Raw genomic sequence first — 18,557 nt, forward strand, 5'->3', positions numbered from 1 at the left:
CCAATAGTGTGATTACCATCTTAGCATTAATTAATTTGAATGGCTCTGAGTCGTATGGCAAGCAAAGTTATATCGTTAAATCAATCAACTGATTTCCCTTACTGAAACAAATGTCTATATTGGAAACTTCCATTTCCAGTTGAAATGGTCATGCAAGATTAACTTTGTTTGCCCTGACAAATAGAGTTGGTCTGGATCTTTTATGTGCTCAATGTTATTGCCTATTCTAAAGTGCTACTCAGAGTTACCCTGGAGGGCAGCTATACTCTGGAGATATTGCTTTCAAATTTAAGAATTCTTTCACATGGATAAATAACTATGTAATTTCTGATGGATAGTACAACACCTTTTATTAAATAAAATTTGTACCTTTCAATAAATATAAAATATATAGTGCTGATTCAAACAATAGAAACCACTGTTTGTCCTTCACATATTATTACTGTTACCAGGATTCACTCCTTGAAACCGCTGATTCTAACAATTAAGTTCACTTCATACTGTGATGCAATAATGTTGAAATGAGATTTTAAGTCAGGTTTTGTTACATAAAGGATATTGCCACATCGAATGCAGGGAATATCAACATGTACCTTAGTATGTGATGATAAAGAACGTAAATTTTATTTTAAGCACCAATTGTCACTTCCTTTGATTTTTTTTCCCTCAAAATATTAACAGAACAGACACTGTTTTATCTGCGCTAGAAACATCTGAACTTCATTCCTGTGGAAACAAAAACTCCACATGTTTTCGAACAAACAAACTCCTCATATGTGCCACTATGACTCAAGGGAAAGTCGCAGCTAATAGGAGAAGTTTCCTGGATAGGATCTGTCTGAACTATAATAATGAGGTCAACAGTACAAAATCTATTAGGACAAGTACCAACCTGATGACAAAGCAGAAATGTCTTGTCTCTGGTGTCATCACTAATAAAGACAAGCTCATGGGATTTCAAGGTAGACATTAAAGTGTGTTGACTTTAAAACTGTGCAGAGTACATGAGAAATCATACTAAAAGAGGTAATGGTGGGCTTGGGTTCTTGGTGGTTAATGGGTAAACTACTTTAGGGGTAAGCCATATTAGAGGAAGTTGAAGATGTTGTTGGGGATAAAGAATGCATTACCTAAAATTGAAAATAAGTTTAAAATGAAACTGATCTGGTCTGCAACTTACCTTTTATTTCAGTCTCAGGAGCAAATGCAGCACGGCTTTTCAAATCAGTGTCATAGATATATACACAGCATGTTAACAGGCTGTTTTGCCCACTGATTTTACACTCTCCATATTGCCATCAACTTCTGTAAATTCTGAAACTCAGCACCTCCTGCTCCCACCCCACACGCTTCCCTAACACACACGCACAATATGACTTGATATGGAAATAGAATTCAATCCAACAGCACCATTCTGTTTTTCCCCCAAACATATTTCATGGCACTTTAGGATGTTTAAAAGCCTATGCTCTTTATTCTTTTTGAGAATAAGTGAAATAGAGGTATCATAAAAAGAATTTAGTCAGTTCTCAGGATGTAAACTTCATAAGAGTAAACTTTTTCCATTGAATAATTTGGTATCAGTCAACTCTGACCTTCCTTTTAAAATTGTAAGAAAAGCCTAGGCTAATTTATGTTTATCATATCTTTTTATGTTTCTCAGATTATGAAAAAGAAGGATAGTTTGTATATTTTCACATATAGATCAATAAGTTACATTTTCATATAAAACTAACCAATAAGAATCTCTCTGTTGTGAACTGCTGTAAAATTGTACATTACATTGTTCAAAGGAGCAGGCATAGATGAACAACACTGAATGTGTCCATCTTATTTTCTTCTTTTATAAAATTATTGCTCATTTACCCTTTCTCTGGATGGACAGCTATTGCACGTGGCTGATCAATCCCTTGTGATATGACTACGTAACGAAAGGACCCATTAAATCTTGCAACTTCTATTATATTGAAGCCATGATCTGTCCAGTATATATTGCCTGAGAAAGAATATAGAAGAGATAAATGTTAATGTTTCAACCAACAACAGCATTAGTAAGTAATAGAAGAAAAGAAGTAATAGAAGCTCTCCTACCAGCTATCCAATCCACTGCTATGCCTTCAACCCGTCCAAGGCCATTAGTTATGATATCCTCTCTCCAGGTCTGGTCTCGTTTAGCCCTATTAATTGTACTCCTTCCCATATCTGTCCAATAGATTGTATCATTTTCTGTAATTTAAAAAAAAACAGAAATTAAAATTCTGAATAGCAACAATTTGCCAGGATCTTTTCATCAATGAAATCCCAATAAGATGGTATTTTCCAAGAGCCCATTACTGTTCACCTTCCCCTATTCTGGACCAATTTTCTTCCAATTACTTGTAAAGTGTACTTAACCAGTCATCTGATACTTCACTGTTTCTCATCTAAGAGCCTACAATTGTCAGCCTAATCTGACAGCACAATCTGACATCCAAAGTACACATTAAAATATGCAAAAGTCTTTGAAGTTGGCAGGGAAAATCTTCCAGTTTAAGATGGCGCTGGTGAAACTCAGTGACTACTTGCTGATGGCAAATCAAACAGAAAACCACTACATACTTCATTAATTACATCTTTTCTGTGAAACGATCACTACAAACAATAGACTGTAATTTCCCTATCAGAGTTGAGATTTTGAACCGCCTGTACGATCTAGCATTTTTTGCAGTGGGAACTGAAGTCTCAAAGATGCAGGATAGCTATGGTGTGGTGTATATGGGCTGAATCAAGGCACTGAATTAAGGCTGGAGAGTGGGGAATGGGCCAACGTTTGTCCTTCCTGGAACAAACTTGGAGGCAATTTGACTTGGCAGAACCAGGGTGAGGTGAGCAGAAGTGATGCAGAGTTGACACGGTGGAGTCCCAACCCAGGCCTGAGAGCAAGGAAAGATTAATTTAAGCACTGAGATGGACTGGAAAAGTTAAATACAGGCAGAAGTGAGGTGACAGGGCACCGGCCCGAGAGCATACTGAAGCGGCAGGGCCCGGGTACGAAAGAAAGGCGATTTAAGTATGGGCCAGATTGAAAAGAACAGGGTGTCAGGGTGCAAGGCGAGACACAGCCCAGCTCTGCAAGGTTCACTCATCTCTGCGCTGAACTGTGACTGTGGCCTGCAACTATCACGGTGTAGACTCACTTTTGTGAACTTCAGTTCTAATTGTAATTGTTCTAATTGTGTACTTTTATTGCTTGCATGTTTTTTTTTTCTTTTTTTCTCTTTGTACGTTGGGTATTTGACAGCCTTCTTTTGTTTTAATGGGTTCTATTGGGTTTCTTTGTCTCATAGCTGCTTGTAAGGTGAAACTCAAGGTTGTATTAAGTATATACACTTTGATAATAAATGCACTTTGACTTTGAGTCAGAGAGTTTTACAATGTGGAAATAAGGCTTTCAGATCAATAAGACTATTTACACAATAACATAACCTGTGTTATTCTCCCCACATTCTCATCAAATCTTAATACAAATGGCAAGTCACAGCGGTCAATTACCCCTCCCCCCAAATTGTACGTCTGCGTCAAGAGCAAGAAATCAAAGTCCCACTGTGCCATCCCGTGGGCTACTGCCTTTAGATCCAACCAAGATAAGCTACACAGACCAAGATACAACAACAACTTCTGTAAGTAAATAGAGTGAGTGTATTTACTCTGCAATTGTTTGCGATGTCATCAGAAATCTAAAATCTATTGCAAAGTCGCTCTTACAAATGTAATATAATTTCTCTCTTGCAAACAAATATTGCTGCATTCCAGTGCCTTAAAACCGATGTAAAAATTAACTCTGATTTGAAAACTAGCTATACAAAGCTTCGTACAATAGAAAATCTGAAGATGCTGGAAATCCGAGCAACACACACAAAATGCTGGAGGAACTCAGCAGGCCAGGCAGCATCTATGGAAAAAAAAGTGAAACAAATCTTCATGTCACCCTACCTTTTCCACTCCCATCTGTTTGAGCATGTTCAAAACAGAGATAAATTTCAATGAACTATGGTTTGGTACTCAAATAACCAACAGCCAGTACTTGATATTGAGTGCAAGTTCTGGGGATGGCTTCATTCCAGCATCAAGGGCAGAGGCTGTCAGCATAAGTGCATAAAACCGCATATTGTTGACATTGACTTCTCTGGTAAAACAAGATGAATTTTTATGCAACAGTAGTGAGCTTCTGGCTTTAGTACAAACCACGAATACAATTCCCTCAAGAGTACTGATGGAACAATCATTTACTTTGATGTATTTAGCACCTGCCATTATGGCATCTGATAGCTTTTGTTGATATATAGTGCTTGGAGGTCATTGTGTTAGGTTTTCCTACCAGTACAAGGCCAGAAAGAGAGATTTTTGATAAAGATAAAGTTTAGCTTTATCTGTCACATGAACATTGAAACATACAGTGAGATGCACTGCGTCAAATCAAATCATCAAGGATCGTGCTGGATTCAAGTAGGGTCCTGAAAAAGGATCTCAGCCTGAAAAATTAACTGTTTATTTATTTCCACAGATGCAACCTGATTTGTTGAGTTCCTTCATTTTGTATGTATTACTTACGAATTTTAAGTATTGACTGCACTGTATGACAAAAAAAAACTTTCATGACATCCGTGAGTGATGATAAACCTGATTCTGAGATGGGTCTCTGTTGTGGAATGAGAGTGGGAAGGAGCAGGGAGATCATGATTGGGAAATGGAGAAGGGAGAGGAAGGGAGCAGGAAGTACCAGTGAGACATTTTGTAATGATCAATAAACCAATTGTTTGGCATCAAACAACCTTACCTGGTGTCTCAAGGTTGAGTGTGTCTGCATCTTTGCCACACCCCATCCACATGGCCACAAGGAGAACTTACAAACACCTTACATACAGCGAAGGGAAGCAAATCCAATTTTACTGCTGATGCTGTAAAATGATGTGTTAACCACTATGCTAATGTACTAGATTGCCTCTGTATTTCTGTTTTGTCTGCTTCAGTGACCTGAAGGGCTACGTTGGCTGGAATTAGTGTTTTATGCTTTGCCTCTTGGTTGGGTCTTCCATGCCAAACAAATTAAAGGGTAGAGGCCAGACTAAGAGTGGTTGACTGTGATCCACTGACCCTCCAGGTGCGGGGGCTCAGCTCAGAACTACCAGCCCTGACTGGTCAACCAAAGCTGTTACAGAAACTGCAATGAATACTGCTTCTACATCTGTGTCCAATGATATTCCTAAGTCTCCACATAGGATTTGCATGACTGACAGTAAACTGAGAGGAAGCTACTGACACCATGAACACCACCAGGGATGGAGACCTTCATTCCTGTCCTTAATACCAGCAGCGTAACAGGTAAAAGGAAAGAATTACAACCCATGACAATAGACATGGAAGTGTTATTACCTATGCTGTCTCTCATGAATTAAGCCAGCAAGTACAGTCAGGTGGAAATGGTTAATTACAGAGGACCACCCATCCTGGCAGCATTATTTGTTCTTTTCCAGATCAGACAAAGACAAAGTTGGTATCAAATTAATGGCAAGTATGATCTACTTTTCATTTTATTTCTGTAATAGCAATGAGAAGAATGCAAATAACATAACAGCGCCATGGAAACACAGCAAAGAAAGAAGTTATTTGGTCCCCCATGCCTATCCTGGTTCTTTCAAAGAGCACCCATGCATGACAGGCTTTTCTACTTTTTCCCATAATGATTTCTGTTTAGAGATACATAACAGAATAGGTCCTTGCAGCCCTTTGAGCCTCACTGCCAGCAACTCACTTATTTAACCCTATCTTAGTCACAGGACAACTTACAATGTCCCATTAACCTACTAACAAATGTGTCCTTGGACTGTGGGAGGAAGCCCACACATTACCGAGGAGGACGTATAGACTTTTTACAGACGATGTCAGAATTGAACTCTGGCACCCCAAGCTTTAATAGTGTCGCGCTAAACATTACGCAACCCACAAGTATCAGCTCGCTTTAACATTTAAGTATTGATCTATTACATTGTCTTTTAAGGTAGGGTAATTAACTTTCTCACTTTAACTGAGGGTTACCTTCCCTTCAAGTTCAGCATCTAATTTAATTGTATTTATAATGTAAACAGGTATCAGGAGTGCCTTGTCAATTTAAGATCGAATTAAGTCCTTCTGCTCTAATAGCAATGAATACAATTTCATTGGTAGAATGTCACTTGAGGGCAAAGAGAAGGATAGACTTTGCATGATAAAAATAGAAAATAATCAGATTAAATTATTAAAATAAGAAGAAAGGCAAGACTTTACAATAACAATACTCATATTATTCTCACCAACATGGAATTACGCTGAGAAGACAGATATGAAATATTACCCTAATGTGGTGACAAATATAGAGTACAACGATTTTAACCACACATTACAGACCTAAATGTTTCAAGCCAGGGTGACTGATGATACATTTGATGTTTAATTAACATGTGTTTGATAGCAACATTGTACTTGTCAACAATGATGATAAATATGTGTTATTTCCTATATTGCATAATTTGCTGCATTGATACAGCAGTATTCAGTGTCTTACAGATGAAATACTATCTGGTGTCACAAATATGCTCAGAAGATTTTAATGTTCTTGCGCTAATCTGGTGATTTTTATCTATATTAATCATAATGTAGCTGCATATAATCATTGCAACACACACAAAATGCTGGTGGAACACAGCAGGCCAGGCAGCAGCTATAGGAAGAAGCATTGTCGATGTTTCGGGCCAAGACCCTTCATCAGGACTAACTGAAAGAAAAGATAGTAAGAGATTTGAAAGTAGGAGGGGGAGGGGGAAATGATAGGAGAAGACAGGAGGGGGTGGGGTGAAGCTAAGAGCTGGAAAGGTGATTGGCAAAAGGGATACAGAGCTAGAGAAAGGAAAGGATCATGGGACGGGAGGCCTAGGGAGAAAGAAAGGGGGAGGGGAGCACCAGAGGGAGCTTGAGAACAGGCAAAGAGTGATGGGCAGAGAGAGAAAAAAAGGGGAGGGGGGAAATAAATAAATTAGGGATGGGGTAAGAAGTAGAGGAGGGGCATTAACAGAAGTTAGAGAAATCAGTGTACATGCCATGCCATCAGGTTGGAGGCCACCCAGATGGAATATAAGCTGTTGTTCCTCCAACCTGAGTTTGGCTTCATCTTGACAGTCAAGGAGGCCATGGATAGACATATCAGAATGGGAATGGGACGTGGAACTAAAATGTGTGGCCACTGGGAGATCCTGCTTTCTCTGGCGGACCGAGTGTAGGTGCTCAGAGAAATGGTCTCCCAGTCTGTGTCAGGTCTCACCAATATATAAAAGGCCGCACTGGGAGCACCTGGTGCAGTATACCACACCAGCCATCTCACAGGTGAAGTGTCGCCTCACCTGGAAGGACTGTCTGGGAACCTGAATGGTGGTGAGGGAGGAAGTGTAAGGGCAGGTGTAGCACTTGTTCCGTTTACAAGGATAAGTGCCAGGAGGGAGATCGGTGGGAAGGGATGGGGGGAATGAATAGACAAGGGAGTCGCGTAGGCAGCAATCCCTGCGGAAAGCAAAAAGTGGGGGGAGGAAAAGATGAGCTTGGTAGTGGGATCACGTTGGAGGTGGCAGAAGTTACGGAGAATTATACGTTGGACCTGGAGGCCGGTGGGGTGGTAGGTGAGGACAAGGGGAACGCTATCCCGAGTGGGATGGTGGGTGGATGGGGTGAGAACAGATGTGCGTGAAATGGGAGAGATGCGTTTAAGAGCAGAGTTGATGGTGGACGAAGGGAAGCCCCTTTGTTTAAAAAAGGAAGACATCTCCTTTGTCCTGGAATGAAAAGCCTCATCCTGAGAGCAGATGTGGTGGAGACGGAGGATTTGTGAGAAGGGGATGGCATTTTTGCAAGAGGCAGGGTGGGAAGAGGAATAGTCCAGGTAGCTGTGAGAGTCAGTAGGCTTATAGTAGATATCAGTAGATAAGCTGTCTCCAAAGATGGAGACATAAAGCTCAAGAAAGGGGAGGGAGGTGTCAGAAATGGACCAGGTAAATTTGAGGGCAGGGTGAAAGCTGAAGGCAAAGTTAATGAAGTCAACGAGCTCAGCATGCATGCAGGAGGCAGCACCAATGCAGTTGTCGATGTCGCAAAGGAAAAGAGGGAGATGGATACCCGTACAGGCTTGGAACATGGACTGTTCCACAAAGCCAACAAAAAGGCAGGCATAGCTGCCACCTTTGGTGCCCCATTGCTACACCTTTGGAGGAGCCAAAGGAGAAATTATTGAGAGTAAGGACTAATTCCACTAGATGGAGGACAGTGGTGGTAGAGGGGAACTGGTTAGGTCTGGAATCCAAAAAAGAAGCAGAGAGCTTTGAGACCTTCCTGGTGGGGAATATAATCATTCCCCATCATATAATCATTGCTTCTGTTTGTCAAATATGAAGTGATTTGTTTTAATATTACTCACAAAACAAAATATAATTTCCCTACTAAGAACAAAAGAAATTGTTGCTACAGGACACATCTGTAGAGCAGAAAAGAGCTGCTGTTTTGGGTTGATGACCTTCCATTAGAGTGAATGGAATATTATGCACCAAACATTTTAATCTATTTTTCCCTTTTCTCAGGTTGATCAAGATTTTCGCTTTAGATTGATGAATTTCAGAAGGTTATTATGTAACTATGATGAATGTGTTAGGAATTACCCCATTTGATAACCACCACTCTAAGGATTCATTACATCCCACTTGATAATCAACAAAACAATGCCAACTAATGTTTAAGTTTATTCAGCATGAGAAATATGATACAAATGTGATGATGAATGTAAGATCTGAGGAAGATGCTGCAGGCAAGCAATGCAACCAAAGGTGACATCCTTCACACAGTTTACGAAACTACTTTTACTACTTCTTCTTTCAAATGTGATTCTTTTGGAACCTATAATTTATATTTTGATGATGTGCCTTTGGGCTGATTGAGCGATCAAGTAATTTGCTGTCCCTGAGGGAGTTTAAGCGGAGTATGTGGCCTCGAGGTCAAGAAGCCTGGAGATGGGCTTGTCCAGAACAGATTCTATTTCTCACCAATCAAAGCATCAAATAAGATTGAAATATCAGAAAGAATTTATAAAAATTGCATTGGCAGTAGCCAAAAAAGCTATTGCAGTGACTTGGAAATCGGATACATATCTAAGTATAGATCATTGGAAGAACAAAATTTATGGCTGTATTCCACTTGAAAAAGTTACTTATAATTTAAGAGATAAATATGAAACATTTTTGAAAATTTGGCGCCCTTATTTACAAAAGACAGGATTAAATATATAGGTGCTCCGAAGATGAAATAATTGGTTACTTGGGGAAAGAAATAAGTATATATACTAAAGTTATTACGAGCTCCATGGAGCATGTGGAGATCTTCCAATATCCAGGCATTCCTTTTTTTTTCTTTCTTTCTTATTTTTTTAATAGGGATGTTAGGGGGGAGGGGTTAAGGGGAGGGGGGCTGGGTAACACATTTTTTTTTCATACACATTTATTCTGTAACTATTTGAAAACAATAAAAAAAAATAAGATTGAAATCAAGATGACAAGAGTGGATGGCAAGCAGCAGGTGTTCAGTGCCATCTGCTTGAGTTTGACTGGTCCATCTCTGCCTCTTGCCCACTGCTGCCAGAGGAATATGCCAGTCTCTCTCTCCCTCTCACTCAGTGCTGCTGGGGGATAGTGCTTGAGTCTTGTGTCTTGGGCAAAGTTTAATCAAAGTGGTTTGTGAATTTGACTCTGTAGTTCATGTTATGATGTGTTTCTGGTTACTTTTTTATTGCTATTTTATGCAATTTTGATCACAGCAAGACTGGCTTACTGTCTGCAGTCAACGAATCCCACTGTGCTAAATTGAATTGAACAGAACTGAACTTTTGCTTTTGGATGTTTTATATTCTGTGTTTTTGCTCCTTTTTGCCGTTTGCGCAATTTTGTTCTTTTTTTTTGTGCATTGGGTGTTTGATGTTTTCTTTGAACAGGTTCAATGGTGCTTCGTTGTTTTGTAGCTGTATGTGGGAAGAGGAATCTCAGTGTTGTATAATGCATACATTGTTTGATAATAAATGTACTTTGAATGGGAAGTTGTGATGATATGTAGATAAAGTTGTCATGGAAAAAGTCTGTTATAGAAAATCCTAAGCTCTGGCAGTTGCTGACTTCACAGTATTATTTGAAAATTGGATGCAACACTCAAAGGATAATATGGTTAAAACACCATGAAAATGCTCCATGGTTCCAAGTTACTACTGCATCATCGTGGCAAACTTCACAATCCAGTAACACCACAGGAAGTTGCTGGACAACTGAGAATCGTTGATCCTAATTGTCATTATTTCTGCTCTGAATATCATGAAAAAGTATACCATTTTAACAAATATGCCAATAAGCATATAACAGATAAAGTTTATTTTCCAAATACAGAAATGAATAGATTTAGCAATAGATCATTGGGTGATAGCAGAAATACTAACCTGGAAGTGAGAACATTGCAGGTAATTATTTGGTTACTGTTGTAAACATTAGAGTAGAACTAGGCAAGTGCAGTCATTCCCAACTGGATAACAGATAGGGAAACTTTGGATGAAGGTGGCAATATAATTCAAAATAAACAGTGCTTTCTGGTTGTCAATGAAATATTATTTCTCATCTACATACTGTCAACCCTCCTTGTCCACGAGGGGTTGGTTCTGGGAACCCCCACTGATATCAAAAAACATGGATGCTCAAGTCGGTGGACTTTAGGACCTGGCGGAGCTCCAGACCTTATTGAACCTGTCTCAGTGTGGTGGACTTTAGGACCCGGCAGAGCTCTGAACCTTATTTAATCTGTCTCAGTGCAGTGGACTTTAGGACCTGGCAGAACTTGGGACCTGCCACCTGCAGTGTTTCTGTTCCATTGACAGAAAACAATCACGATTGAAAATAAAGTGGAAATAATAAAGCAATCGGAAAGAGGTGAAACATCATCAGTCATTGGAAAAGCGTTAGGCTACAGTCGGTCAATGATCGGAACAATTTTAAAGGATGAAGTGAGAATAATGGAGCATGTGAAGGCCCTGCTCCAATGAAAGCTACAATTATTACTAAGCAACGCAGTGGTTTAGTTATTGAAATACATACGTTTCTTAAGAGTTTTATATGCATAGAAAGGTAAAATATATACTCTATACTAAGACAAACGTTTGACTAACTGATGCTAAATAATACAGGATGAACCTGTTCCAACTTAGAGAACTTCCATTTTATTTTTGATTCCCGATACGTAGTAACCTATGCAAATCCTCCCATACACTTTAAATCATCTCTTGTTTACTTATAATACCTAATTCAATGTAAATGCTATGTAAATAGTTGTTATACTGTATTGTTTAGGGAATAATAACAAAAAAAAAGTCTGTACATGCTGAAACAACAAGTGCTGGAGAACTTCCAGGTTTTCCCGATCCGCAGTTGGTTGAATCTGCACATGCGGAACCTACGGGTGAGGAGGGCCGACTGTATATTACAACAACATCAAGGTCATGCACAGGAGTGTTAGATCCCACACCACCAGGAGCAGTTGTTACCCTTCAACCGTCAGGTTCCTGAACTGGCATGGATAACTTCACCCACCTCACACAACCAAGGAACTCACTTTCATGGACTTGCAGTACAACATGTTCTCAATATTATTTATTACTTTTCTTTGTATTCGTACAGATGGTCTTTATTTGCACATTGACTGCTTGTCATGACTTATCATTGACTGTTTTTCATTGATTCTGTTGTATTTCTTTCTTGTACTCTGAATACCCGAAAGAAAATCAATCTCAGTATGTGGTGAATATATATGTATTTTGATAATAAATTTACTTTGACATACTTTGTCATTTCTGTAATTCTCAAGGATGCTCCTTCATACTATTTATTTATTTAGATTCCTGGTGCAGAATAGGTTCTTGTGGCCCTTCAAGCTACACCACTCAGTAACCCCTGACAACCCTGATTTAACCCTAACTTAATCACTGGACAATTTACAATAACCAATCAACGCAACCAGTATGCCTTTGGAATGTGGGGGGAAACTGGAGGAACTGGGGAAACCCAACACATTCCACAGGGAGAATATACAGAGACTCCTTACAGAGGACTCAAGGGCTGAACTCTGACACCACAAGCTGTAATAGTGTCATGCTAACTGCTACACTAGTATTTATGTAGCTCACCACTGTACTTTCTCCTGTGGCAATGTTTCATTATTCTACTGGTTTGCTGTGTATAGACACTGTGAGTTTCCTGTTTTCCTTCCAAAGGATTCTCATTTGGTATGTGTAATGTATTGTGTTAGCAAAATCTGATCAGTAAAATGGGAATTCAAAAGTGTTGCACATCTATAATGACAGGGTTTCTCAAACAAAACAAATTAAGGAGAAATAAAATAGCTATCATCTATACCTGGATAGAAATCAAACAGCATAAAAAAGTCATAGCCATGAAAACCATGTCTGTAAGTCTGTGATGGTAAGTGCAGTGAGTGTAATTATGTGCTACTATTCCAATCTTTTATACATGGAAGATGAGTTCTTTGAATTTCCAGTATCATTAGCGTTGTATGTGAAGTAGTAAATAAAGGCTTAGTGTTATCAATGCCTCATTTGTTGCTCTTTTCTGTATCAAAAATGATAGTTTGGCATGATATACAGTAGTTCTGTAATGGCTGCATTTTGTTTGTGCTTAACAAGTCATATAAAAGAACAGATGCACAATAATTTACTACTGACAGTAACTACATATTGAATGCTAAAGAAATGTTGTAATCTTACAGCATTTGGTTCCTTCCAGAAGAGTTGCACAATGTGAAACTATTCTTGCCACTTCCCTTCAATCCCTTAATCTCTGCATCCTCTCATTTCCATTTGCATGGTGGAGCACTTGCACATAATGAGAGAGGTTGTGATAAAGCAGAAGAAATTGACTCACAGGGTGTGACCAGAACATTCAAAGAGAAAACTGAAGGGAAAATTGATGCTTTTTTTTCAGATTAGAAGTTCTATAGGGAAAACATTTTATGTTCTAATAATAACTTAAGTAAGTGTATGTCCATAAAATATTAAATGAAACTGTTAACTAAATATTTGCTGGTTGCTACTCCCTTAAGAAAATGCCACAAACAAGTGAAAATCTGCAGAAGTTGGAAATCCAAGCAACACTCAAGAAATGCAGCTATGATCTTCACAAAGTCGTCAAGGCAATGAAACAATACAAGGCCAACAGCCAGACACAACTGTACTTCAACACGCGCAACTTATGGCAAGGTCTGCACACCATCGCTGTGCTGACAACATCGCTGCCTCTCTCTCAAATAACGCTTGGTTCAATGTCGCCAACACTGAGGCCCTGGGGAGAGCTGCTGAAGCGACTTGCACCTCAGTCATCTCTGAGGCTGAAGTACGTAGGTGTTTCCAACAAGTGGACAGTCACAAGGCTGCAGGACCAGATGACATCCCAGGGCGGGGACTTGAGATGTGTGCAGCACAACTGGCTGGTGTGTTTACAGACATTTTTAATCTCTCTCTCTCTCAATGTAGAGTGCCCTCCTGCTGCAAAACATCCCCCATTGTCCCTGTACCTAAAAAGACCAAGGTAACATGTCTGAATGACTGGTATCCTGTCACACTCACCTCAATGACAAGCAAATGCTTTGAGAGGCTGGTCAAGAACTACACATCTGCAGCATGCTACCACCCACAACAGACCTCCTACAATTCGCCTACCGACACAATTGATCAGCAGGTGACACTATAGCCACAGCCCCACACACCTGGAGAAGAGGGACACTTATGTGAGAATGCTCTTCTTGGACTAGAGTTCAGCACTCCACACCATAATTCCCTCCAGGCTTGACAAGAAGCTCAGAGACCTCAGACCTCACCCTGCCTTGTGTAGCTGGATCCTGGTCTTCCTGTCAGATCGCCAGCAGGTGGCAAGAGTGGGCTCCCTCACCTCTGCCCCTCTGATCCTCAAATACAGGAGCCCCCCCTCCCCCCACCCAGGGCTGTGTCCTATGCTGCCTCCTTTACCCTGTGTATACCCATAACTGTGTCGCCACCCACAGCTCCGATCTGCTAATTAAATTTTCAGATGATACTACATTGATTGGTCTTATCTCAAATAAGAACTAGGCTGCCTGCAGAGAAGAAGTCATCACCTTGACACAGTTCTGTTAAGAAAACAACCTGTCCTTCAATGTCACAAAAACAAAGGAGCTGCTAGTGGACTGCAGGAGAAATGGAGACAGGTTAACCCCTATTGACATCAATGGATCTTGGGTTGAGAGGGTGAACAGCTTTAAGTTCCTCAGTATACACATCACCGAGGACCTCATATGATCAGTCCATACCTACTGTGTGATGAAAAAAGCACAACAGCATCTCTTTCACTTTAGTCGGTTGAAGAAGTTTGGCATGATGAGTCCCCAGATCTTAAGGACTTTTTACAGGGGCACAATTGGGATGGCTAACACGAGGGGGCATAGTTTTAAAGTGCTTGGAAATAGGTACTGAAGCAATGTCAGGGGTAAGGTTTTCACACAGAGAGTGGTGGGTGTGAGGAATGCACTGCCAGCTGCGGTGGTGGAAGCGGATACAACGGGGTCTTTTAAGAGCCTCTTAGATAGGTACACGGAGCTTTGAAAAATAGAGGTCTGTGCAGTAGGGAAATTCTAGGCAGTTTCTAGAGTAGGTTGCATGGTCAGCACAACATTGTGGGCCGAAGGGCCTGTAGTGTGCAGCAAATTTCTATGTTCTACTAAGTTCTTTCTATGTATGCAGGTGATAAAGACATCAGTATAGAAATGGTAATGAAAACAGATTACGTGCAAGATGAAGACTTTAGGAAGCAAGAACAATTATTTATGAAATGCTGTAAGAAGTATGCAGTAATATACCAAATACCTTCCTCGAAAGGTGAATATTAGGAAACTTGTTAAAGATGATCAAAGCACAACTTATTAATTGGATACCCAGAGTGGTTGGGTACATTCTTCAAGGCCAAAAACATCAAAAGGACAACAGATGACAAAAATGAAGAATGAAATGCAATGGTTTGCAAGCAGAGTGAAGCCCTGTTATTAGTTTATTGGGATTCACACATTTAAGCGACACGAGCTATTTTGTTGGAAACATGGTATTGCATAAAATTTTGCAATATTAAACACACATTTTAACACAATGCCCAATCCTACTATGCGTTTCATGTTAACTGAGAACAACTACAGGTGTACCCCGCTTTCAGAGCGTTCACTTTACGCAACTTCGCTGTTACGAAAGACTTACATTAGTACCTGTTTTCGCTAACTGAAAGAGGATTTTCGCTTTTACGGAAAGGATGCCTGCTTTAAACTTGTGTTTACCCCAAGAAAGACTACCATGACCGTGAAGCCTTGCGCAGGGAGGTGTGTGCACATGCGTGTATGTGCCAATTTTTTTCTACAAATCGGTTTTGGCTCAATCTTCCCGATTCTGGTAAGTGAAACTACATTGTACATATATTATTTCTACTTTATATAGCTGTGTATTTATCATATCATACCTGCTTTTACTATATGTTAGTGTTATTTTAGGTTTTATGTGCTATTTTGTATGATTTGGTAGGTTATTTTTTTGGTCTGGGAACGCTCAAAAATTTTTCCCATATAAATTAATGGTAATTGCTTCTTCACTTTATGCCATTTCAGCATAGGAATGGTTTCATAGGAACACTTAACCTTCAGATAGCGGAGGAAACCTATACTCACTATACACGTAGTCGAATAGAGCACTGGGAAAGATGAGATGTATTACTACTTAGGATGACAGCAAAATTGAACTACAACAAATGCAGCAACCTACACCTGGAGTCAGTGCATTGGGCATGGATTAACTTGGAGTCCTTGGGACTAGCATATTCTGTTTGATCTCTACACTCCTTGGAATTGATAATTAAAAAGAAATCACACAAATTTTTTTCCCCTCAAGAATCACTATTTGGCTATTGGTTCAGCGCACAAAAATGAAGGAAAATGGCTAAACAATTGGAGAAGAGAAACACACAATAAACAATCCAATGTTACAATTCAAACTAGAACATTGATTCAAAACTCCAAGCTGCCACCAGGAGAGGCCTTCACTACAGGAAAGGTGCTCACCATGGAAGCCAGGAAAACACAAAGAGCAGGAACATGGAAATCATATTTTTTTTTGTGAATTTCTTCTGAAATACAAACAATATAAATGAATGTGCACAACTAAAGAAGTATACCTGATGGCGATGTGTGGATCTGTGTCACAAAATTTCATAGGAAATTTGGTGACACAGGTTGAGGAACAAATAGAATGTGTTCAGTTGGGAAAAGTGCTGGAACAAGTGGCTAAGAGATAAAGTTCTCAGCAAGAGAAAACTTTGTTGATTATAGAAAGCAAGAGAAATGCGAAATATTGTTTGACCAGAATATTCCATACTCGGTGACGCAGGAGTGCTCGAGTCTTCATATTTTCATCAAAGACTTTGTTCCTCTGATGCCTTAAAATCCAAGACATTGCATATATTAAATTTGACACTAAAAAGTGTGATACTGAAACATGGATACAGAAATTGGAAGCTGGTCCATTCCTGTTGACTCCACAAGTTTAGAGGTCTATTTAGTACAAAATTATGACTAAAATTACATGTTTCCCCATTAATGTGCTTAACAACAGGGACTATTCTAATATTATTTATATAGAAATAGATATATAGATAGATGGATAGCTATAGATATATATACAGTGTGTGTATATATATATATATATATATATATATATATATATATATATACACACACATACAGTATGTGTATATATGTAACACTCGCTTCACCTAGCAGCTTAATATAGAGGGTAATAACTCCCTGCCCAGCCAATCTTAACAAATCTCGTTTGGGTGGATGCTGTGTGATGTGTCCCCTGTTACAAATCAGTTCCCTGAAATAACAAACAGTACACAATATGTGATTAAATGATAAAGCTTTATAACTCTTACTTTGACTATATTGTTAGTAGAGAAAAAAAACATGAAAGAAAAAGGGCCCAAATCTTATTAAACAGTCTGTGCACACGAAGTTGGAGCTCACTCAGTAGTCCTTCTTCCACCATCAGTTTCCTCCGAGCGTTGCCGACCTTTGTACCCCTGTTCCGAGTCCACCCCGTCCGGTGGTCTACCAAATCTCTCCATTCACGTCTTCTCCCTTCATCTCTCTCTCTCTCCCTCTGGCAAAAGCCCCTGAACTCAACTGCTTCCAGAATCACATAACAGGGCAACAAACTCCTGATTGGCTAACCGCTGCATTCTAAAGCCCCGTTATCTCTAGCCATAACCCAAACATTGCTGCTACAGGGAAACCATTACATCAGCAGTGAACATTACAGGGAAGCCATTACATTAGCCTTAGCAGTGAAACATTACAAAGAAGCCATTACATATATATATATATATATATATATATATATATATATATATATATATATATATATATACATTGATATATAGATACAGTGGCATGCAAAAGTTTGGGCACCCCTGGTCAAAATCTCAGTTACTGTGAATAGCTAAGCAAGTAAAAGATGACCTGATTTCCAAAAGGCACAAAGTTAAAGATGACTCATTTCTTTAATATTTTAAGCAAGATTACTTTTTTATTTCCATCTTTTACAGTTTCAAAATAACAAAAAAGGAAAAGGCCTGAAGGAAAAGTTTGGGTACCCTGCATGGTCAGTACTTAGTAAGACCCCTTCTGGCAAATATCACAGCTTGTAAACACTTTCTGTAGCCAGCTAAGAGCCTTTCAATTCTTGTTTGGGGGATTTCCACCCATTCTTCCTTGCAAAAGGCTTCTAGTTCTGTGAGATTCTTGGGCCGTCTTGCATGCACTGCTCTTTTGAAGTCCATCCACAGACTTTCGAAAGATGTTTAAGTCAGGGGACTGTGAGGGCCATGGCAAAACCTACAACTTGCTCCTCTTGAGGTAGTCCATTGTGGATTTTGAGGTGTGTTTAGGATCATTATCCTGTTGTAGAAGCCATTCTCTTTTCATCTTCAGCTTTTTTTTTTACAGACGGTGTGATGTTTGCTTCCCAAATTTGCTGGTATTTAATTGAATTCATTTCTTCCCTCTACCAGTGAAATGTTCCCCATGTCACTGACTGCAACACAAGCCCAAAACATGATCAATCCACCCACATGCTTAAGAGTTGGAGAGGTGTTTTTTTCATGAAATTCTGCACCCTTCTTTTCTCCAGACATACCTTTGCTCGTTGTGACCAAAAACTTCATTGGTCCACAGGACTTGTTTCTAAAATGCATCAGGCTTGTTTAGATGTTCCTTTGCAAACTTCTGATGCAATGAATTTTAGCTAAAGTAATTCCTTTTCACCCTCCATTCTAAAGTGTCACCCCTCTATTCTGAGGCTGTATCTTCAGGTCTTAAACTCTCCCACCATGGGAAAC

The 18,557-nt window shown here is 39.5% G+C and overlaps 1 protein-coding gene across 1 annotated transcript in view; it reads right to left on the reverse strand.

Annotated features, from left to right (window-relative positions):
* Positions 1-18,557, reverse strand: part of LOC140714547 (low-density lipoprotein receptor-related protein 1-like) — a 1,940,354-nt gene that overhangs the window by 426,570 nt on the left and 1,495,227 nt on the right. The window contains exons 36-37 of the mRNA XM_073025830.1: positions 2,092-2,226; positions 1,867-1,996 (exon numbers count right to left, since the gene is read on the reverse strand). Coding sequence (XP_072881931.1) covers positions 1,867-1,996; positions 2,092-2,226 — 265 coding nt within the window. The remainder of the gene's footprint in view (positions 1-1,866; positions 1,997-2,091; positions 2,227-18,557) is intronic.

The sequence above is a fragment of the Hemitrygon akajei genome, chromosome 2 (assembly GCF_048418815.1).
Source record: "Hemitrygon akajei chromosome 2, sHemAka1.3, whole genome shotgun sequence".
Taxonomy (NCBI): domain Eukaryota; kingdom Metazoa; phylum Chordata; class Chondrichthyes; order Myliobatiformes; family Dasyatidae; genus Hemitrygon; species Hemitrygon akajei.